Source organism: Indicator indicator, chromosome 4, assembly GCF_027791375.1.
Source record: "Indicator indicator isolate 239-I01 chromosome 4, UM_Iind_1.1, whole genome shotgun sequence".
NCBI lineage: Eukaryota > Metazoa > Chordata > Aves > Piciformes > Indicatoridae > Indicator > Indicator indicator.
The window spans coordinates 8,914,581-8,938,296 of NC_072013.1; the positions used below are offsets into that span (position 1 = coordinate 8,914,581).

A 23,716-nucleotide genomic window follows, 5' to 3' on the forward strand; every position below is an offset into this window, starting at 1 on the left:
AGGTGGTAGAAGCCCCATCCCTGGAAGTTTTCAGAGCCAGGCTGGATGTGGCTCTGAGCAACCTGATCTAGTGTGAGGTGTTCCTGCCCATGGCAGGGGGTCTGGAACTAGATGATCCTTGAGGTCCCTTCCAACACTTAAAATTCTATGATTCTATCATAAAAAGCATTCTCTGGTGGTATTTCAGTACTTTCCTAAGTTCTCACAAAATCAGAAACCTGTGGGAAATCTAAGAAAAGCTGTTATAAAAGAGTAAACCAAACTGTTTAGGAGATCAAGTCATGACTCAACTCGGTTTAGATATTTTTTTTTTTTTACTTTAAGCAGTATTCTAAAGATCACTTTTTCCCCACCACCACCAAGCCTTTCCGTTGTATCAGATGAAAACAGTGTAGGATGTCAGATATGAGGATCCATGAAAAAACCCCTAGTGTCTAAATTTGAAAGAATTAATGGCAGTTGATGTTCTAGTCAAAATTCCTCTCTGTGATCACAGTAATTAGGCAACAAAATTGCTTCAACCTGTTTTGTGATTGTGGCCTGTCCTCTTACACTGGTGGCAAGAGTTGTATGTGTTCATTTAGCTCTTCTAACACTGCAAGCACTGAGAATCTCCCAGTGCTGCCCAAAGTCTTTGGTCCAAGTTGATAATTTTCCTGTCTTTCTAGGCAAAACAGCATTTCAAAGCAGTGGGAGGATCTTCTGAATCAGCTTCAGAGACGACAGCGCGCTCTGGGTACCATGCAGGAAATTCTGGGCCTCCTGAGGGATATTGATGCCATTACAGAGGAGCTGAAAGAGCTGCAGGCAAGTCAGGTTTACTTTGGATACATAACTGTACATCCATTCATCATTGTAGATAACTACATGTGAAAAAACAGGTTTGCTACAGTAGGGGCCAGACATGGTACAGAAGGCCAGACATGGTACTACAGGTTCAAATAATGTAGTAAAATAAAGATAGGAAAAAATGAACACCTAAGTTTAGAAGTGTAAAAGCAAAAGTGGAATAAACCAGCCACTTGTTCCTATTCTACATGATTTCTTCTCAATTACCTTCTGGGAGCACCTCCAGTGGTCACACAGATGTGGACTAGCTCAGGCATATACCTGACTTTCAGGTATCCAAACCTGTAAGACAGAAATATTCCACTGTAAATGCACAGTGATTACCTTTTAGCAAGAATTTCCAAGTGTTACCAAAGTGAGAGAGAGCCCAAAATCTTCCCTTTAGCACAGGAAATAGCTGCTTGCATACTGATTTTGTAATATCAGGAAATGTCTTTACATTCCTCGGTCTTGCCTTGTATTATTTGAAGACAGAAAAATACTTATGACTACAGGTTGTCTTGTACCCAAGTTGAGAGTCAACATGTTGTATGAAGTTGTGAATTTCAAATCAAATGTAAGAGCTATCTGTCAGCTATCTCTAAGCTATGAATCTTTTTGTCCTATTGATAATAAGCAAAAAAGACTGAATGGTAATGATGTTATTGGAACCATGATAGCCTTGAGGGTATGGGAGAAGACTGCTAAGGAAAGATAACATCCTACAATGGGATTGAGAATTGCATCCATTGATGCAGAGAAAGGAGAAACTTTTAATCACTTGGTACTTCATCAGCTATCACTTAGATGCTATGAAGTACTGATTTTCAGTATTTAGCTAGCAAAGGCAAGCTCCTCAGACTAATAAAGCATTATAGTCAAAGCATACCAATAAAGTGGATATTGCTAATTTTCCAAATACAGGCTGTGGATCAGTCTGCCTACAGATGAATGCATATCATAGGGCTGTCCCTTTTGCCCACAAATTCTGAGGCCTTGAGTGCTGAGTTAATAGAATTAACCTAGGTGTGAAAACTAATGCTTATTTGAAGAGACCATTACCTGCAGTAGATAGAACCCCTGGATTGTTGTCATTAACTTGTGGGATTGAAAGAAAAGTATGACTCCTCTATTAAGCAGCTTTTCAGCATAGCCTAGCTAACACCATTCTTTTACATTTAGAAACTCTGAGAGTCAACAGGAACCTTTGAACCAATGTCTTTGTACCAAGCCCTTGGACTTACTCTCTGCCAATGCCTTTTGTTTCTCACTTTGCTTGCAGGTGCTAGTGAATTCCCAGGACTATGGGAAGCAGCTCCCTGAAGTAGTAGATTTGCTGCAGAAGCATGACTTGGTTGACTCACAGATCTCTTCCTATGATGATAGACTGACACATATCTCCCAGAGGACAGCAGAAATTGGCAAGGACAGCACAGTTAAACCCGAAGTGCTTTATGCGAAAGTTCAGACACTTCGTCAGCTGTATCAGAACCTTACAGCTCTGAGCAAGTCACGGTAGGGGTGTGCTTTCAGCTCTGTTCTTCCTGATTAGGAAGGCAAATCACTCCTTTAATCAGAAGACACAGCTTCCCAGCATTTTGAAATTTCTTCATTTTTAAAGGCATTCCACAAACAACTTGAATGTGTTGGTTGCAACTGACTGGTCCTAGTGGATGGAAGGTTGACCATGAGCTGAAGAATAACTTCATTCTCAGTATTTATTATGACTTGCTTTATGTGAAGCCTGAATAGCATGTGATTATCTCCTCATCTCCTAGAGGAATCAGGAAATGCAATTTGGTTTCCTTTCTCTTCTTCCACCGATAATTTATGGCAAAGAGGATTTAAAACCATTCAAATTCTGGATTTTCTAAAGTCTTCTTTGACTATTGTCTCCAATAATTTGATTACTGGGGATTCCAGTTCTTACTGAGATGCACTGTTTGTTTCTTTGTTTCAGAAAATCTCAGCTAGAAGAGGCTTTGAAGCTTTTTGAATTCTTCCGTGACTGCAAAGAGGAAGAATCATGGATCTCTGAGAAATGGAAGCTAGCAAGAACAACAACATTAGGGAAAGATGTCAGCCAGATTACAGCCTCTATTCAGAAGCACAAGGTACCTTATTTAGCTGGTGGTGCCTTGTTTTTATTAAGATTTTAAAACATGTGTCCTTCAGTTTAGTCAGTGCAGAACTTGACTTAGCTGTCAAGCCACTCATTGTCTCAAGTGTCACAAGCAGAGTTTGGAATATTTAAAAAATGCATAGAATAGGATTTTTCCCCAAAAGCAGAAAGAAAAGGTAGAAAAGGAATGTGCTTCATACTGGACTAGAAGTGTGGCTTCTAGTGAAGCCACAGGATTCCATATTAGTTCACTTTGGATGGGAAAGAAGAAAAAAATTACTATTTATGTTTTTCCTACTCATGTTGCCTGGCCAGGAGAGATCTGGAGAAAGAAAGAGATGCTGAAAAGGAGGCAGTTATCAGCAGGCAGGATGGATAACATTGTGTGAGCTTACAAATCTCTTAGCCCTTTCCCTAAGAGCTTTCTGTGGGCTAATATGAAAAGTTTAGCTATGTGAGCTACTGCCTTTTTACAACCTAGAATCTGTGAACAAATAAAGAGACCTGTCAGCTTGAGAACTTGCATGAAAAAACTGAAATAAGAGCCTCTCCTGTAGTTCTGATATACATTCGTGCACATCTGTTTTGTCTTTTGGTTGCCCTGGAAAATATAAGGCAGCTGAAATTGGTGGCCAATAAACAAGTATCTACTTCACTGAAGAATGTACAGCAAGCTTCACATCAAAGGCAAAAAGTAGGGCAGTAACTTGTGTGTGTGGAGTCAAGGGGTGATCATCTCAGGGCTCAGAGAAAAGTCATCAATATGAATAAGATATGGGGATCCTGGAAACATGTATTGCAGAGCAGAGAACAGAACTTCACTCTCAGGTGGTGAGCAGTGAGTTGTGCTAACAAGTCTTCTGTCCTTCTGCTAGGCTCTTGAGGCAGAATGCAGTTCCCACAGGGCCTTATGTGCAGAAGTGATGAAGAGGGGCCTGGAGCTGAGCCAGAGGAACCCTGCACACCAGGAGGACATTCTGAAGCAGACAGACAACCTCCAGATGTTGTGGCAGCAGCTCCAAGACGAGGTTGCTGATCGCAAGAGCCGCCTGCAGGCAGCGGCTCTCATCAAGCAGGTCAGCAGGGCTCTGCTGTGGTGTGTGGTATGGAGAACACAGCTGTGGTTCAGTTCTGCCCCATGCCCCTGCATGCAGGCCAAGAATCATAGAATCATAGAATCAAGAAGGCTGGAAGAGACCTCAAACATCATCGAGTCCAACCTGTCACCCTAAACCTCATGAGTCCAACCTGTCACCCTAAGCCTTTAGCTGTTGGTCTTCAAAAAAATCAGTCAGAAGTCTCAACCCTGCAAGCCAGTGAGGCAGGAGATTTGAGCTGCTGGAAGTTGTTCTAAGTTGGAAATGTTGATAGAAATGGCTCACATAACAGTGTTGATGCAGAGGGTATTTTTGTGTGTTGGATCTGGGTGTCTGCGTGGCATTTTCTAACATGAACAAAACAAAAAAACAAGCCAAAAACCAAAAGAAAAAGAAACGTGCCATAAGACTTGGGTAAGCCATGAAGTTTCCAAAGCCTTGGGAAATGTGTGACCCTGCCATTCTGAGCTACACTTTTACACCTACAGACATTCAGACATCTGCAAATAAAGAGCATTCACAAATCACATAACATTACCTCAGATACTCTTATGCCCCCTTTCCTAAAATTTTGGCTCACTCTTTTGTTCCCATAAGGTGCTTGAATAAAACTTCATAGCTTTGTTCTTGACAAAGTCTAAATTCTCTGTTTTATCTAGTAACTTTAACATCATTATGATGTGTTAGTTCTTTCTTTTTTCTTCACAACCATGGGTTCTCTTTTTCTCTGTTGTACCTTTGTTGTACCTCTTATTGCACCTATCTCAGAATCTTGTTTTGTTATTTTACAAACATAGCCAGGCAGAATGCAAACTCTGGGGACAAAAAAAAAAAAAGAAAAAGAAAGAAAGCTTTTGTTGTAAACCAGCTTCACTGTTTGCTATTGGAATCTTCCTTAGACCTTTAGAAAATATCTGTTTGGAATTACGCAGTGTCTACCAGCATTATACATTGTGTGAATTCTTTTTCCTGGAACTATTAAGCACCCCAATTTCCAGTAGTTAGAAGGCTTGAAAGAGTTATATAGGCAAACCTCAAATCTATTTACTGACTGTGATTTTGTGAATTGTCTGTTTCATGTGATTATGAAATATATCACGGATTTAGAGCAACCTTAGTCACAGGATCACAGGATGTTAGGGGTTGGAAGGGACCTCCTGCCAGAGCAGGACTATAGAATCTAGCACAGGTCACACAGGAACACATCCAGATGGGGCTTGAATGTCTCCAGAGAAGGAGACTCCGCAACCTCTCTGGGGAGCTTGTTCCAGTGCTCTGACACCCTCAGAGTGAAGAAGTTCCTCCTCATGTTGAGGTGGAACCTCCTGTGCTGTAGTTTGTATCCATTACCGCTTGTCCTATCACTGGGTGCAACTGGGCAGAGCCTGTCCCCTCCCTCTTGACACTCAGCCCTCAGATATTTAGAAACATTTGTTAAATCCTCTCTCAGTCTTCTCCAGACTAAGAAGCCCCAGGGCTCTCAGCCTCTTCTCACAGGGCATGTGCTCCAGTCCCTTAATCAACCTGGTAGTCCTCCATTGGACTCTCTCCAGTAGATCCCTGTCCCTCTTGAACTGGGGTGCCCAAAACTGAACACAATATTCCAGGTGTGGCCTCACCAGGTCAGAGTAGAGGGGGGAGGAGAACCTCCCTCGATCTGCTGGACACACTCCTCTTAATGCACCCCAGGATTCCATTGGCCTTCAAAGCTTTCATAATAACTGGAGGTAGCCTTATAGCTACAGACCTAGTGGCATTTCTTCTTATTCATCATTTTCAAGAGAGAATAATTTCAAAAGGATTCTTTCAGAATGAAACTGAGAGTTTTCTTCTCTGTATTCCTTCAGTACTTTGCTGATGTCGATGAAGCAAACTCCTGGTTGCGAGAAAAGCAACCCCTTCTGGCTAGCAAGGACTATGGAAAAGATGAATCGAGTGCTGAAGCACTGCTGCATCGTCACTTGCGCCTGGAGAAGGAGATTGCAGCCTACTCCTCTGAGATGAGGCGTCTGAAAGAGCAGGCTGACATTGCAGCACAGCAAGCTCCAGCTGCAGTAAGTAAATGAGAAATGAAGTCGGTTCTAATTATGTGAGGTATTTTGATTTTGCCAGAATGGAATATTCCAAGTTACCCAAACAAGCATTTATTACTTTTTTTTTTTTTTTTAATTTAGAAGAAATTTTTATTTAGAATTGAGGCAGATTTTTAGATTGCAAATGAATTTGTTGGGCACCTGTAGCCCATCTGATTAATGTTCTGTGAAATGCTGAAAATATGCTTGTCTATATTAGATCCCTCTACTGGCCCTCACAGTTACCATCTTGCTCTTTATTCTCATAACATTATTAATTTCAATCAGCTTCAAAAAGCAGATATTTAAGCTAAAAATTTTTACAAATTCTTTCTGTATCCTAGTGTAGTGCTAAACTGTTCCAGGGGCAATTCATGCCATCCTGGGATGGACATTTAAAGCACATGGGATGAAGTCAACCTTTGCAGATGCAGTTAACCTTTGCAGATGCCCCTCTTTGTCATTGAGTGAAAAGGGAACTTTTGACCTGAGACCAGCTCATTCAACAAAAGAATTCAGAGGAGATGAAGGGCACGTTTAGTATTTTACTTCTTTAAGGCTTCTGTGATCCCTCAGTGTTTAGCCAAAACAGTGTGAGAGCTATGAGTACCACTTTGAGCCTTTCTTTTACCTCATCATTCCAATACTAATTTTTATTAGCATAAAAATTGTATTGCTTTGTTATTCAGCATGAAAAGGCATGTGACAAGACGGTGTCAATGTGCAAATAAAAGCATTATCTATGATTCTATTAACTAGAGCACTCACAGGCTTTGAAATTGGAAATGTTCAGGTACTAAAACAAGATCACAAATAGAACTGTGAGCACAAACAATTCCTTCAGTTATTGGCAATTCATTATTTATTATTTTTTTAGAAACTCCTCCAAACAAACAGCAAACAATCTTGATGTGGGCACAAAATGAGAGTTTTTACTGACTCAGTATGTTTTAAAGTGAGCTGAATGAAACCTCTTCTCTAAACAAAAGTAAAATATTTTCCAGTTACTTGGTTACATTTTTTTTTCAAAATAAAACAAAGGAAGCAAATTCAGACAAACACTGGAAAGTCAGAACTCTGTGATTTGAACTAGCCAGTCCAAATTTTCCTCTCATGTAAAATTTTTATTCACTTCAGAAATAGTCATCCATTGACTTTGTTAAATTTTGCTTAACAGATGGTGAAGACAGAAGCCCCAAGTAACCTAAATCAAAAAAATAAGCCATCATTCAGTCGAACCTTGGTAACATCTGAAGCAGCATTCCCTGGAACCTCCAGTCCAGATGTTCATTTTCTTCCAGAGAACATCTGGAAGACCCAAGATGAAATAGACTCACTTTATGAAAATCTCCAGAGCATGGCTGAGGTATGGTATCCCTTCCAGTACTTTGCAATTCTCAAAATTACTTAAGTCCAAAGTGAGGTGAAGTGCTGTGCTAGCTTCTGCTTTTCAGTTTAATAATGTATGTCTCAATCCTGTGAAGTCCTTTAAATCACAAAATCACAGAATGTTAGGGGTTGGAAGAGACCTTGAAAGATCATCTAGTCCAACCCCTCTGCTAGAGCATGATCATCTAGAGCAGATCACATAGGGATGCATCCAGGTGGGTCTTGACTATCGCCAAGAGAGGGAGAGTCCACAAGCTCCCATGGGCAGCCTGTTCCTGTGTTCTGTCATCCTCACAGTGAAAATATTTTTCCTCATGTTTCCATGGAACTTCCTATGCCTCAACTTCCACCCAATGCCCCTTGTGCTGTCATTGGGCATCACTGAGAAGAGGCTGATTCCATCCTCTTGGCAATCACCTTTTAAATATTTATAAACATTAATGAGGTGTAAATATTGAGATTATCATTGAAGTTTTGTATCAAAACACATTTTGTATTGGCAAAATTTGTATTTGCCTTCTAGTTTTTACTTTATGAAGAGCAGGGTTTTGTGTGTAATCTTTTTCCTTCCTAATGCTTGCTTGCTCCAACTCATGCATCTTTGGGGTGCCTTATCTGATACCAAAAAAATAAACAACTGTAATCTACATTCTCCATTTATTACTTTTGCTCCTACCTATCACAGTCCTGCCCTAAATACCAACAAAACCATCTTACTGAGGTAAATCTTCTGTCAGCAGCAGCAAGCAGTCCAGTGGCCTTTGTGCCTTTCAGGGACTGAGCACTCTCCAACTGCTTCTCTTATGTTTTTAAACCACTGTTATTCTGGAAAGAAGTATTGGGATCTTAAGGTAAAGTGTTGTATTCTTTCAGCAGTCTCTGGCAAAACTACTAAGCAACTACCTGTGTGTTGTAGTTAAATGCAAGGATCCTTTTTTATGTATTTATTTATTTGTTTATTCGAACAGCAGAGAGTTATTCCAGCAATACTTAAGCCTCCAAATATTTTACAGGACAGAAAAAAGGCTCTGGAAGAGATGATTGGATATTACCGCTTCTGTAGCTCTTGCAAAGAATTTCAGTCGTGGATGAAAGAAAAAGAGAACATTTTCAGGACTCTTCAGCCTCAAGCAGACAACGTGGAAGTCATGCAGCAGAAATATCAGGTACTCCTTTTCCCCACTTATAGATGACACCTTTTAAATCAGGTTCACCTTGGAAGATCAGATGAAGTTGAGAAATGAAGTTTTGAGAGTCTTTGCATTTGTTTCAACTTCTGGAGTCATGCGTAGATCACATATTTCTTTTGCATAAACTATGCCAAGGTTATTGAAGTTGGTATAACTGTGTCCCTTTAACTTCTCCTGTAAAATATCATGGTACAAAAGGACTCTTTCTGTGGTTTATCTTATGCCACTTGATGAAAAACGCCAGATGAAGAAAAAAGTTCTTCCTGCAGTGGAGTGGGACATGCATGCATAGGTGTGGTGGGTACACCAGGGGTACACCAGGGGCGGTCAGGAGAGTTGTGAACAACATGCACATGTATAGGGGAACTATGTGCACTGGTGTGCATAGCATCAACAGACAGGTAAGTGGAGAAAGTAACTAGGAAAGTGGACATGGTGAACTATTGAGGATTGTGTCCCAGGAAATGGAAAACCTTTAAGTTCTGCATTCTTATATCTTTTCTATTTTAGAGCTTTTTAATGGAACTGGCTGCAGGCAAAGGCCAGCTGGGAGATATTGAAAACTTAGCTGTTAAATATGGAAAGATCAGTCCAAGAAAATATGCTGAGATCCAGATTTGGCTGGAAGAGATCAACGTGAGGTAAAGATGCTACTGATAAAACAGGATTGTCTCAGGGCATCAGTCAGAGAGGAGACCTTTCACACCTGATCTAGACTACACTGTGAGAATAATGGTCTGATAGATTTCTGAGTCACAGAACCAGCCTGAAGGCAGCGGTTTTCCACATGGCTGAGGTTTGCTGTGTTCAGGTGTGGTTTTGGCTACCAGAGAGAGCCTGCGGCAAAGGGACAGGGGTTGTTCTCTGAGGTCTGGCAGTAGGTAGTCTCTGGGGACAGCCCATAGTCTCCACAGCCAGGCTAGTCTGTGGTGAGGTGACAGGACTGCAGCCTGGCTGAGAAAGATTTGTTTGGTGTGAGGCCTGGAAATCACAGAATGGTGGAGGTTGGACGTGACCTCTGGAGATCATCAAGTCCAACACCACTGCTAAAGCAGGTTCACCTAGAGGCTGCCCAGGATTGCATCCAGGTGGTACTGTGGTTTTAAATCTTGCCGGAGGAGGACACTCCACAACCTCTCTGCGCAGCTTAGTCCAGTGCTCTGTCACCCTCAGGGGAAAGAAGGTTTTTCCTTAAGTTTAGGTGGAAATTTCTGTATTTCTGTTTGTGCTCATTGCTCCTTGTCCTGTCTCTGGGCACCACTGAAAAAAGTCTGGCCACATCTTCTTGACACCTGCCCTTTAGATATTGACAAGTATTGATAAGATCCCCTCTCAATTTTCTCCAAGATAAACAGCCCTGTGTCTCTCAGTCTGTGAGTCCTAATCATCAGAGCTACCTAATCATCAGAGCTACCCCTGTCCGCAGTCCCCTTTGTCACCAGTGGGAAGGGGACAGCCCTCAGCTGCCCTGGCTCTAAGCTAGCCCCAAGCCTGGTGTTACTCCTCCAGTGCTGGCAAGTGCTTTTAGGCCCCTTACACTGACATAATTAAAGTGCAGCAATTAGCATGTGTGTAAAGCACAACACAAATCCACCCACAGGTGACAGCGATGGATGCAGAGCAGTTCTGTTTGTATTGCACTGCAGCAGCCAATTTGGTTACTTAAACATCAGGGGGAGGGTGCTATCCACAAATATTGAAAGGAGCATTAAGTGCTCTTTGACTTCATCAAATATGTTTAGTGCATGTTATGTGTGTAAGCCTGGCATGACGCCACCCAGCTCAAAGTGAAACACAGAGCTAGGTCCTGATTTTGTCTACCGTTGCTTATTGGCATGGTGTCCAGTATGTTCTGATCACCTGAGCAGTGTCTTCTTGCTTGAGATGGCACTGAGATGAACTTCTAGTGTTCACTCCCTCAACCCACTTAAGTCCTAATGAAATGTTTATACCAGACTTTTTCTGAATGGAAAAAAAAAGATAGAGCTTATGTATAACAAAGGCTATAAATGGAATCTGCTCTCTAGGTGATGGCAAGTTTTGAAATAGTGGCTGAGGCTAGATGCAAGTAACTGGTTCTCTCTCTCCAAGGTGGGAAAGCATGGAAACTCTGAAGGAGGAAAAGGGCTCTGAGTTGATTGGAGTGGCTGATGTGAAGACGTTTCTTCAGGATTGTCAGAGTGTAGGAGTACTACTGCAAGACAAGATGGTCCAACTCAGGGACCTGGAACCAGGGAACTCACCTGCTGGGCTGGAGTCAGACAAGCGTAAACTCTCTATGATTGAGAGAGAGGTCCTGGTGATCGAGAGAAAAATTGAATACTTGAGGAGTGTTGCAAAATCGTAAGGAATCTGCACTTTGCTTCCATATTCTTTGCTAGGTCTCTAAGACCATGTTGTGAATCATGGCTATAAAGAGAATGAGCAGCTTGTAAAGTTTCTCTTTCTAGCAAGCAACCTGAAGAACTTTACCTGCTGGATTGAAGTAATCTCTCTTGTGTATGGCTGGGTGATTGGTGAAGTCATTGCTTCCAGACTTCAGTGTTACAGGAGGATAAATACCACAGCATTGTTTGTGGCTCTAACAAACTACTTCTCGTACTGGAAATTTCACATTTTGAACTAAGTATCATTTAGGTCCTGAAAAGAAGGTAATTGGAGGAAGCAATGATGGAGAAAGCAGAGAACTGTGCACAGGACCTTGAATTCAAAATCTAAACTTAAAGGTTTTTACCTCTTTAAGCTTTCTGTACATTCACCATGGGAATGAATCATTGAATCCTAATAGCGTTACTAGAGTCTTTCAAAGGGATGCACTTTCTGCAGTAGACCATATTCACAACATTTCTTTCTAGTGTGGAACATTTGTTGCCTTAGTTGACTTTGTTTTTCATGAAAGACTAAATTTCCAAATCCATTCCTTTTAGAGTATTGTTTCAAGCTCTAAATTCCTGAAGTGTTTGTTCAGCTCATTGAATGTATTTTATTTCCTCTTGTAGGATTAAGGACACTAACCCTGCGGAGAGCAGAGCCATCACTGAGCAGGTGGAAAACATGGAGAGGCTTCTGGCAAAGCTCAAGCTGGAGACCCAAAAGAAGCAGGATATTCTGCAGCAGGCCCAAAATCAGCAATCCTTCCTGCAAGACAGTCGCAGACTCCTGCTGTGGGCAGAAGGAATTCGGGAGAAAATGAGCAGCGAGGAAATGGGTGTGGATGTGGCTTCTGCAGAGCAATTGCTGAAGGAACATCAGGACCTGCTGAAAGAAATTAGGTCTCAGAAAGAAAGGTAGAAACATTCTGTCAGGGTGGGCTGAGTGGGGTGGAATGACAATGTAAAGGTGAAACAGGTCTATTGTGCACATAAATAGTGTATAAAAGTAATACAAATGGTCTTGAAACCTAGTGTCATAAGGAGACTGTGGAACACAAAGGTGCAGTTAACTTTTGCATACTTATCTGGGTGACTGATGGGGAGGGAAGGAGAAGCTGTATATTTGGAGTGGTATTCCAGAACCTCTCCTGACACGCAAATAGTGTCATCTGCACTTTGTTCCAGTTTCCCCATTCCCTCCATTCTCAAGCTGTATGCTTCCAGTTGCCATCATCTTCAGCTCTCCTTCTGCACTCTTAGGAAGTTCCAGATACTCTTCCTTGAAAAAGGAAAGGCTGTTTGTATGGGCTTTCAATCCAAATTGGGAAGTATCACCTACTACCTCAAATATGTATCCCAGAACAAATAAACAGCTGCACTTTGTGGTGCACAACCATGGCTAGCAGGAAAAAAAGTGAAAGGAGGGAGGTAAAATCAATATCTGGGCACAGCCAAAAAGGCAAAGAGCTGTGATGAAAGAGAATTCATATTCCCCTGTACAACGAGGTCTCAATTTTCTTTTTTGACTCCGGAAAGATTTGTGCAGCTGGAAGAGCTAGGGCACAAAATAATCCAAAACCAACCCAGTAATGGCAGGACTACAGATGTCCACCAAGCCATGGAGAGGCTTGCCAAGGAGAACAAAGACCTGGAGAAAATGTGGGAACAGCGACAGAAAAAGCTCCAAGATGGCCTGGAACTGCAGAAGTTCAATAGGGAAGGAGACCGTATCAATGCAGCCCTCTCTGGCCATGAGGCATTTCTCCGGGGGGATGACCTTGGGGTACGTGCAGTAGCTGGTTTTGTTTTCTCCCACTTTGTCTCCCTATCCAGGGAGTAGCAACAATTTCCTTAATTAGATCGATTTCCTCATTCTTATGGTCATGGCATTTAAATACTCAGAAACTAGACTTTCAGGTTCTTATTCATGTTCTCTTGTTTATTCATCTTAATGAGAACAAGGCTCTCAAAAAAAACCCAAACCCACAATTCTAGCTGTTTTTAAAATTTGTTGCTGTGTTTGTACACGTCAGATGATTTTTATACAATTGATTTATCTCGTGCCTAATGAATAAAAGATTCCATCTTGTATATAATTTTGGTTTTCTCAGTAACGTACAAACATGACTTTAAAAAAAAAATTAAACTTTTTCTTTTCATTAAGTATTTTAAGAACATTAAAACAAATGGAAGGAAAAACAAATTCAGGCAGTATTCACAAGATCAGTCAAGGAGATTGTGGTATCTCACTGTCTTTTATGTTTTCACCTGAAACTGAAACTTCAATACCTTTGAATCAACTAAGTGGAATAAAGAATTACTTAGTTATGACCTCTTGAATTGCACGCCCCTAGATGTGCCATTCAGAATGCAGATTTCCTTAAAAGGTGAAAATGCAACCACAACAGAAACATAAAGCAGAACAACTAGATATGATTCAAACCTAAACACTTGCTGCTTGTTTGTACCCCTGAACTTCCTTAGGCTCATGCAAAATGTATGCTGTACCTCCTGCCAGAAAGTGAAGGGGAAAAAGAAGGTCCACAGATCATCCTTTTTTTTTTTTTTTTTTTAATTGCTACAGAAACAACATATGACCAAGAAAAAACTTGGTCAAATTTTCTTTCTCAAATGCAGGACCATGTAGATGCTGTTAGAAACCTGCTGAAGCAACATCAGGAATTTGAACAGCTGTTGATGGTGCTGAAGAGACGAGTTGAAGCACTTAATGAAAATGGAATGAGCCTAATAGAGAGCAGGCACTTTGCATCTCATGCGTAAGTCCAAACTTCTTCCTGTTCTACTTAACTTTAACAATGATTGGGGTGAGATGTCAAAGTTTCCTTGAGCCAGGATTTCAGAGAATCATAGAAAATCGCAGAAACATTCAGGTTGGAAAACACCCTTGGGATCATCAAGTCCAACCATTAACCCTACTCTACAAAGTTCACTCCTAAACCATATTCCCAAGCACCACATCTAAATGTACTCTAAACACATCCGGAGTTGGTGACTCAACCACCTCCCTGGGCAGCCTATTCCAATGTTTGACCACTCTTTCTGTGAAAAAAATTTTCCTAATATCCAGTCTAAGCCTACCCTGTTGCAGTCTGAGGCCACTCCCTCTTGTTCTATCCAAAATTACCTGTGAGAAAAGACCTCCAAGCTGTGATCTGCTGAATAAAAGGGGAAAAAAGAAATATTTTTTTAAAAATACAGGCTTCTGTGCTCTCAGGGCAAATAAGCAAGATGCTTTAGGTTAGAAGTTGCATTTGACAGAACACCAGAATAATTTGTCTTGTATGATAAATTACATATAGTGTTAAAATGTATTTGATGTTAGATCATTAACACAAAACAAAATTACCTTCATTTATTGGTGTCACACATTAGAATTAATGTTTGCTGTTAAAAGGTTACAGAAGACTTCACAAGGAAATAACTTCATGTTATAGCTGAAACTGATCTGTCATTGAATTATTTTACCATGCTAGAGTCAGTACAATCTAGTAAGGGGAACTCTACATAAGAAAAGAATTAGAAGCGTGTAGTCAGAATGGACCTCTTGGGTCAAAAAGACCATGTTCTTGTGACCACAAGTCCTGAAAACTTCCTGCACAAATTTATAAAACAGCTCTTAAATTCTGATTTCTTACCTGCTCTGTTACCATTAGAAGGTCATCCCAGAGCTTCATTTTACTTACATCACAGAGAAAATTATTAGCTAACGTGGAATGTTTGGGAAAGAGAAAGGTTTAGGTGTTTCAGTCAAACATAAGTGACTGCAATTCACTCATGTGACACAGCCATACAAAATGAAAATTCAGAGCATTTGGCAAGCTTTCCAGGTGAGCCCAGCTTGGTCATGCATTCATCCTGTCAACAGGGACATGGAACTAGATTCCATTTATGTCGTAGTCATGACTACAGTACAACAAAGGGGAACCAACATGACCTGGACTTCTTTTTTCTTGGTAGTATTCAGGAGAGAATGGCCACCCTGCGGCAAAGGTGGGAGCACCTGATACAAAGCAATGCCAAGAGAAGGCAGCTGTTGATGGATTCCCTACAGCTCCAGGTAAAAGGACTGACACTGCAGACCTGGCTAGGCAATTTTACCCTGTGTCTTACTGTGGGACAAATCTCAAACTGCTGAGCATTCCTACTGCAACTCACTTCCTCTTTGGCTATGAGATAGAACTTCACTTTCCAGGGAGCAAGGGATACATTGATGATAAATCTTACACAGCCACAACCATAACAAATTACCAAAACAAACCCAGAGATATTAACTGGAAAATATCAGCAGAATATTTTGTTTACTGGATAGCTTTAGTCTGCTTACTACTTTTTATTGTTCTGGGCCTTGATAATTTGGCTCAGTTAATAGAAATAACTGTACTTTTGGCACCAAATTTAGCTTCCAGAGCTGAGATACAAAGTTATACTGGAGGGTTAGACCACTTACAGTTAAAAAAATCTAGCAATAGCAAAAAGGGGACTAAGAGACATTACTCCGAGGGCTTAAAAATTCATCAATGTTTCAAGACCATAACTCTTCAATGAAGAGATTAGAACAATTTTTAATAGAAAATATATCACATTTCCTCACTATTAAGAAAAAAAAGAGTAAGGGCTTGATCTTAACAGCAAGAACACGTTGCAGATGCAGGCAGAATGAGAAGTTAATTCAGTTCAATGCTTTTTGTTTCTGCAAGGAGTTTAACCGTGATGCTGCTGAGCTTTTGCTATGGATGGAAGAGAAGTATAAGATTGCATCAGACGAATCCTATCGTGATCCTACAAACGTTCTGCGCAAACTGAAGTGGCATGAGGCTGCTGAGAAGGAAATGATGGCTAATGAGGAGCATTTTGCAACACTGATAAAGGTGAAGCCAGCTTTGGAGCTAAGTCTTCCATCTTGTCCCAGACTGCATAGTTGCTGATCTACTAAAAAAAAAAAAAAATCATGTGCTGTGTTTCTCCAGAAAGGCAATCAAATGATTCAAGACAAGCATTATGCTGCAGCTTCTATCCAGGAGAAGATGTCAGAGCTTCAGAAGAAGTGGAAAGAATTGTATGGCAAGATGATAGAGAGAGGTGACAAGCTGAGACAAGCTGGGCAGCAAGAACAGCTCATGGAACTGCTCCAGGTCAGTAGATGACAGGGAATGAAGCAGGGGAATGGCCTAGGAGCCAGGTTCCTCTATTATGTGGTCCTCATGAAAAAAGAACAGAATACCACCCAGACAAAAGTACATTTTAAGGTGTCCATTTTGTCTACAGTCTCAGGAGAGAAAATACAAGTGTTGACCAAGCTCATTCCAGAATTATGAGCAGAACACCACCACCAGCACAGCATCAAGACACAAAGCTGTTGAACTCAGGCTCAGTAGTGCATCTGTATGGGAAAACAATTAAAATTCTCTGTTTGGGCCAATGCTCTGCAAACCTGGGGGCTGGAGGCATGGCAATCTGCCAAGTACATTGCCACCAAGGCAAATTGTATAAGATGAACAATGTGCTGTGAAGCTCTTTTGATAACACTGTATCACACAACTACAGTTGTGCTGGACCTGCAGTCTGAAGCCATTAGAGGTTGGTTGTTTTGTAATATGTTACTGAAGATAGTTCAAAGAGACTGCTTTTAATGATGTGCTTTAGTGTCTCAGAGAGTCCCAAAATACTCTGTGTGCAAAACAAAGTATTCCTGGGATACCTCTTCGAGAGACCTAGTCTTCATGGTACCAAGAAATGCCATGGATTTAAAAATTGTGTCCAGGAAGCTGTCATGGGAGAGGAAGAGTAAAAGAAAATGATGTTGGAAAGTCAGTACAAGCATGCCATAATTTTTTCCTGGCAGGATGCCAAAAAGAAGATAGAGAAAATTGAGAAAGTTCTTCAGGAATCTGAGACAGGCCATGATTTGCGCTCTAGCCGTGATCTACTCAAGCAGCACAGACAGCTGGAAAATGAGACACATGAGCTGGCAGAGAAAATGAACTCTATTGTATCTCATGCAAAGAAAATGGCCACCAATCACTTTGATTCCCAGAGGATTTTGGATGAGACACAGAAATATCTGAAAAGGTGAGGTGTCACTTTCTTTTTGCCTCCACTCCTTGTGTCAATAGCACTGTTTGCTCTACCTTTCAGAAAACATCTTTCACTTCACTGAGTTTAACCCATATTCAGGAGTGACTTCATATCCCAGCTGCTCCACAACTATGCTTTGATCTGCACCTACAAAGTTGTCTGTTGACTCGCTTTGACATTTATTGCTGAACCTTGCTTCTTGCCAGCTGCACCCCTCCTCTAGTCCTTTGCATACCCATAGGTCATCTACCAGTTTCTAAGAGGTACAGTGGTCCAGCATTCAATAGTGACTAGTTCCTAAAACATCAAAAGTGAAAATCACTTCTCCTCTGCTTACATTTAGTATTATCATGTAAGACTACTGGCCAAAAGTAGCCTTCTGAAGGAGGGATTCTTTTATGTGCAGCCAACACTAACCATTTAAATGTATTTCAAAGTGTTTTCTGATCTTCACAGTGGTATCACAGCCACATTCCCTTGGCAGAATCAGGATACAGCTTTGTCTTAATGTGTTTTTAATGGATGACCCCTAGGTTTGAGTCTTTGCAAGCACCTCTTGGTGAGAGGCGTAAGATGCTGGAAGCTTCAGTGGATCTCTATGAGTTCTACCATGCCCATGATATGGAACTGACCTGGATTAAGGAGCGATTGCCTATTGCCCATTCCACCAACTGTGGGAAGTCCTTGGATGTGGCTCAAAGCCTGTTGCAAAAACACAAGGTAAACCATTTTACCAAGTGAATTATAGCACAATGCATTTAACTTCAGGCTGCAAACCAGCACCTGAGCAGTTATCCTTTAAGAGACAGCCTGTTCTCCTGGCTTTCAGGAAGACTATTGGAAGCAAAATATACTGCCACACGTTCAATAAGTATATTCCCTGATTCCAGCACTAGCCCAGCTAAAATAGTTCCAGTGGATTGAGAGAAATCAGCAATGTAGCCAATGATTTTTAGAACAAACACGAAATTGCTGTGGAAACTGCAAAATTTGTCATATTTTGCATTATTATTCTGAGAAATTTTATAGCTCTTCCCATTACAAGTGGGTAAAAAATTAGCATACTTCACATTAAATTAAAAAAAAAAATCCTTGAGATTTTTCCTTTGTGGATTGACCTGGTTTGAATGTTTTGACTGTTGTGTGCTCAATCCTCTTTTAGTTCTATGCTTATGCCTCAGTATAGAGGCAATTTTGAGTTATGTGCATGTTAGATTCTCTAGGAGAGCATGTAACATCCATTTAATGTGTTGTGGGTTTGGGTTTTTTTTCAGTTCTGTACTTACTGTAAAATGGTTTGGACAAGCCACAATCAATATATTTATAAAGATAAGTTAACACTGATTTCTGAGAGTTCAATTCTTTGCAGCAGTTCCCCCCAGCTAAGAAGACACCTCAGAGCTGTTCTGCACTGCAGGCACCTCTGCAGATATTGCAGCACCTGAGTTGCAATTTACATAAGAAAGGATGTAAGACCAGTGGGGAGGAGGCTTTATGGATCAGGAGTCTAATGGTTTTCATGGTACTCCTGAAAATGTGTCTTCCTGTCACCCTCCAGCCCATTCATTTTCTGGGATATTTTATATTCCCATCAGTAGCTTGACGCTTTTCTGACTTCCCCCAGCTTTGTGTCTCATCCCTTGACCTGCTTCATTTCATAAACCTCCATGACTGCTGGGAAGGAGTAGGTGCATGGTAAGGAGAAGGGGTAGAACCAGGCCAGAGCATCAGGCTGAGGACTTTGGAGAGTAATGCCAAGGGTGTAGGGGGAAGTTAAGAAATGTCTGCTGCCACCGTACTGACTCTTTATCTCCTCCCTCAGTGACAGCACAAGAACAGAGCATTACACAAGTGAGGCTGGGACCAGTGGCTGAAGCTGCAGCTATTGTAGACAGAAGAATCCTTGTGTCCACTAGCTGTACTCTGCCCATCATTACCAGCTGCCAGTTTTGCTTAGGACTAAGAGCACATGGAATTTCTTTGTCCTCACATACCCTTCTTTTATTGCTATTTTTTCTTTTATCTGATTCCCAGGAACTGCAGGCAGAAGTGAATGCCCACAAACAGCAAATCCAGAGAGTCCTGGATAAAGGAAGAACAATGATTGTAGACCAACACCCATCAGCTCAGCAAATAAGTGTGAAATGTCAGGAGCTTGTGACTGCCTGGCAAGGCTTGGAGAAGGCCTGTGAGGAGAGGATGAAGCAGCTGCAGCACTCAGTTGGCTTCCAGGAGGTATGAAGTACAGAAAAATGCTCACACAGTAATTTCTTCAGACAACCAAAGTGTCACAGTAAATAACAAAACACCTTTGCTGGGACTGGTATTCACTTCAGTTGCTTGAGAATGGAGGGCTGGGTTGCAGCTGAATGCAGCCCCCTGTCTAGAGCTGCTGCTCTGGGGGTTTGCCTTGGACTTCATAACCACCCCTTACAGTTGTGTGTAGAACACACTTCTTCTGGTGATAGTTACTCTCACAGTATCATTATACTGTGCCAGGCTTTGACTCAAGTAGTGTAGTGGATGCTGAACTGGCCTTTCATACTGGAGAATTATGACAAGGAAATCAGAAAAGAAAAGATCTCTTGTGCCATCCAGTCTTTACCTCTTCCAGGCAGGAATGGTTCCAGGCAACAAAATGATAATGAGAAACTGATAACACTCTTTTGCTCTCAGAGAGAGTTAGGACTTTTGGTCATATTATTTTCAACAAAATAACAGACCTTTATCTTTGGCCTATTAAAAGGAAAAAGGAAAAATATATTTGCTTGCAAGTATTGGTCTCAATAATCCAATATTTCTGTCATCAGTGGGTCATGTGGGAATGCACTTTTTCAGATAACACATGTAGTTTTCTAAACATAAACAGCATTTGCACAGAGTTCACAAGCCCACCTGAAGTATGTTCCCTGGGGAATTTGATTGTCTGGCTCTTATTTCCTCCACCTATAAAAACAGCTGTCCACACTGTAGGCTTTATGAAGCCTGATTTTATAGGTGATTTGAGCTTCTCAGGAAGGAGAGGAGAAATCTCACACTGATACTATGCAGTTAGTCCCCACCCTAAATGAATAAGGTAAGGGAAGAGTCAAGTAAGGACAGTGATGTGAAGAAAAGAATAGTAAGACAACTTGAAGTGTACTGTCAGGGCTTTAATATCTGGAAAAGGCCTTAATTATCCTGGAAGGAAGTCTGGACTGGAGTCTTTCTTCTATGGCCTCCTTCACCTCCATGTGATTTAACAGAACAAAAGAGTATAGAACAGTTATTTCTTTGAATTTAATGTTCTTGGTCTGTTAACAAAACATCACAGTAAATCTTACAGTGCACCCTCCATTTAGAATTTAGTAGATCCAAAAAATGAGATTGAGTATTTTGAAAGTTGAGGTAGAAACTAATTGCTTTCTCTTTTAACCAATAGTATTTAATGAATACTTCAGACCTGGAGGCTTGGATAGCAGAAAAATATCCACTTGTGACAAGCAAGGACTATGGTAAGGATGAAGATGGAACACTGAAACTCCTCAAGAAACATAAGGTATTTCTCTGCTTAAATTCTGCATGCTGGCATGATCTTCTGGTCTGTCCACAACTGTTAAAATTTCTCTCATTGCTGCTTAAGAGTCCAGCCTCTACAAGATGTTTTGCATTGATGTATGTCTACATGCCAATGGACTGTTACAAGAGAGCAATGCAGCTTAATAAGATTGGGAAAAATTGTAGTTTGGGGGGAAAGGAAGATGGTGAATATTCTCATCCTCTTTTTCTGAGGTCAAAACTGACTGTGATCTGATACCTGCTTTTCAGTTTCAGCAGAGGTGTGCACAACCCTTAATTTTTTTCCTGGAATCAAAGGTACAGATGGAGTATTATTCCAGGGACATGTTTTGCTGCCTAATAATGCATCAGGAATTTCTAATTGTCTTTATTCACCTAATTTATTCAAATTTATGTACATTCCCCCTCCCCTCCCCCCCAAAAAAATGTTGCTACAAAATGATCTAAAACTGATCAAGTGTTAGAAATCTCACACAGTTCCAGAAAGTTTTTCTCCTCTTTTAATACCTCAGTGACTACATCATAGGCTGGGGCAAAAGCCCACACAGTGGGTACATTTGACAGCTGTGTCTCAATTTACTCTTTTCCCTGCCAGATATTAGAGCATGAGATTACTATTTACCAAAATTTGATGAAAGACCTGAGTGAAAGTGCCCAAACTCTTCCTCTCACGGGCTTCATCCACTATGATGACATTGATGCACCAAAGGAACAAGTCCATTCAAGACTTGAGGAGTTGCAGGAGCTAGCAGCAGCAAGGTATAAACTAGAACTGCCTCTTGGACCCTGAGTTTGATTTAAAGCCTACTGAAAGAGATAAAGGATATCTCCAGTTACCTCACTGGAATTTAATTAATATCCACCATAATCTATTCCTTCACTTGTACTTAGAAAATTGCTTGGTTCTGCATTAGAATCCTGTGCACTTAGGAGCTTTTCATTGTTGTGAAGCAAGAACTGTACATTTAGGGAGTTTTGCTATATTAAGGATTTGAAGCCCACAAATTTCCTCTTTATCCTTCATCACCTTCCTACAAAGTGACTTGGGATGCCAGATTCTGTCTTAACTTTGTGGTGTTAGGAACCTGCTACCAAAGGGGGGAAAGAAAAAAAAAAAAGAAAAAGTGGTTTTAGAATATTTCCTTAATGATGCTTGAAAATTACTGGATTCATTACACAGCAAAAGGGAGACAATTAGAGTTACTCTTATTTTCATGGCCAGTGGCTGTTCTAGTATAGGAAGGGGTTTATTCATTTCACCTGCTTTCTGTTGTTGTAGAGTAAGATGTTTACAAAAGGACAGTTTGCCTGTACACAGGGTTTTTAAACACTTCTGTTTTCTTGTCAGGAAGGAACAAGTGTGTGAACACTTTAGGGTTTTCCTCCACAAAAATTTTGCTAAGAAAAGAGGGTGTGCAAGTAGAATAATAGAAAATCAGCCTGAATCATAGAATAACTAAGCCTAAAGAAAATCATGTATTTACCTTTTGTTTTTATTCTTGATTATGATTTAAAATGTAAAAGCATCAATAGAAAATTCTGTGAATGAAAAGTTCAGAAAAAGAAATACTCACTCTAGAAATAGCAAAACACTTCTGTGTGCTGAACACAGAAATATTTTGTGTTTGTTTGTGTTTAATGTTCACCTGAGTCTCATGGTGCATTCTTGCTGACCTCAATGATCAGAAATATGCAGCAGGTTGCAGCAGTTTTGCTGAACAGGCAGCACAAATAGAATTGCCTAAAATGGCTTTCATAGCATTTGCCTTCCTGGTTGCATCATCCACAGAAAGATTTCCTTCATTTCCTTCTCATTTTCACAAGTACTACAGTTATCTTCAGTCATCTTTAGAAAGATAGATTGACGGATCTGCAAAAAAATATGGGCAGTATTTTCAAGGGAAGAAAGAAAAAGCAAAACAAAGCAAATTAAAAAACAAACAAACAAAACAACAAAAAACCCCACACCACAAAAAACCAAACCCAACCCCCAAAAATTAAAATTAAAGAGAAAGCACTGAGCTAGGCACAGTGCTTTTCTAGGAAACCCAGGCAGTGAGTCTGACCTGGCTGACAGCTGTCATCCTAAAATGTAATCTCCAATCTTGAGAAACAAAGTCAAGCCCTTTATTAAAGAGATGAGTCTTGATGGTGAGAGGCTTGGGAGATCAAGAGGAAGAAAGTTGCTGATTTCCCTCCTCTTCTATTTCCTTGGTCTATTTGTATTGCCTTGTCTCCCTTCCCCAATAGAGGGAAGAAGCTGGATGAGACTCTTATCTTGCATGAGTTTCTACGAGAACATGAAGATTTGCAAGACTGGATCCATCAACAGAAACAGGCAGCCAGCTCTGAAGACTATGGGAATGATTATGAACATGTCTTGGTGAGTTTTTCCAGTAACAGATCTTCACTGCTATGTTTACTGCTAGGTCCATGTATAATAATTCAGTGTCTATGGGTCCCCAGTAAGATCAAGGAGACAGGACTCATTGTCTTCATCATCCATGACAATGTCCTGGAAAAGCAGGGTCTTGTCAACAGTTTTGTTTTAGGTTTTTTTGCCAGCGGCTGGAGGTAAAAAAGACAGAGGGAAGGAGAGGAGAGAGTGAGCAAAGGAGAAAGAGAAAGAGAGTGCGAGAAGGGCAGAGAGACTGAAAAGATTCTAAAGTTGTCCTTGAAATAAGACAGAGTGAAAAATAAGAATAAATATATGGGAGATGGAACAGAAAAGGAGGAGCAGTGGATGGGAAGGATTGACTCATTATGACAGGGAAGTTCCATTGCCTAACACACTTACCTCCTGTTACCATGGGGGTGAGCTGCATGGAACAACTTCATGTTAAAAAACCTCTGCCTTCAGAGAGTAACACCTCTGTATTTTTAATAACCAGATATTCCAATGTGGTGTCCATTAAGGATTTTTTTTCATCACAAATGATGATGTCTGGACATCTACTGCATTATCTCTTCACATGGTAGAGGAGATAATCTA

The 23,716-nt window shown here is 40.8% G+C and overlaps 1 protein-coding gene across 1 annotated transcript in view; it reads left to right on the forward strand.

Moving 5' to 3' along the window:
- The window catches only part of SPTBN5 (spectrin beta, non-erythrocytic 5), a 103,534-nt gene that overhangs the window by 12,634 nt on the left and 67,184 nt on the right, over positions 1 to 23,716 (forward strand). The window contains exons 7-27 of the mRNA XM_054400475.1: positions 669 to 807; positions 2,111 to 2,343; positions 2,789 to 2,942; positions 3,826 to 4,026; positions 5,895 to 6,101; positions 7,297 to 7,485; positions 8,522 to 8,674; positions 9,209 to 9,339; positions 10,790 to 11,041; positions 11,698 to 11,985; positions 12,607 to 12,853; positions 13,708 to 13,847; positions 15,049 to 15,148; positions 15,789 to 15,959; positions 16,059 to 16,223; positions 16,934 to 17,160; positions 17,700 to 17,886; positions 19,201 to 19,401; positions 20,588 to 20,704; positions 21,320 to 21,483; positions 22,975 to 23,107. Of these exons, the coding sequence (XP_054256450.1) occupies positions 669 to 807; positions 2,111 to 2,343; positions 2,789 to 2,942; positions 3,826 to 4,026; positions 5,895 to 6,101; positions 7,297 to 7,485; positions 8,522 to 8,674; positions 9,209 to 9,339; positions 10,790 to 11,041; positions 11,698 to 11,985; positions 12,607 to 12,853; positions 13,708 to 13,847; positions 15,049 to 15,148; positions 15,789 to 15,959; positions 16,059 to 16,223; positions 16,934 to 17,160; positions 17,700 to 17,886; positions 19,201 to 19,401; positions 20,588 to 20,704; positions 21,320 to 21,483; positions 22,975 to 23,107 (3,799 nt within the window). The remainder of the gene's footprint in view (positions 1 to 668; positions 808 to 2,110; positions 2,344 to 2,788; positions 2,943 to 3,825; positions 4,027 to 5,894; positions 6,102 to 7,296; positions 7,486 to 8,521; positions 8,675 to 9,208; positions 9,340 to 10,789; positions 11,042 to 11,697; positions 11,986 to 12,606; positions 12,854 to 13,707; positions 13,848 to 15,048; positions 15,149 to 15,788; positions 15,960 to 16,058; positions 16,224 to 16,933; positions 17,161 to 17,699; positions 17,887 to 19,200; positions 19,402 to 20,587; positions 20,705 to 21,319; positions 21,484 to 22,974; positions 23,108 to 23,716) is intronic.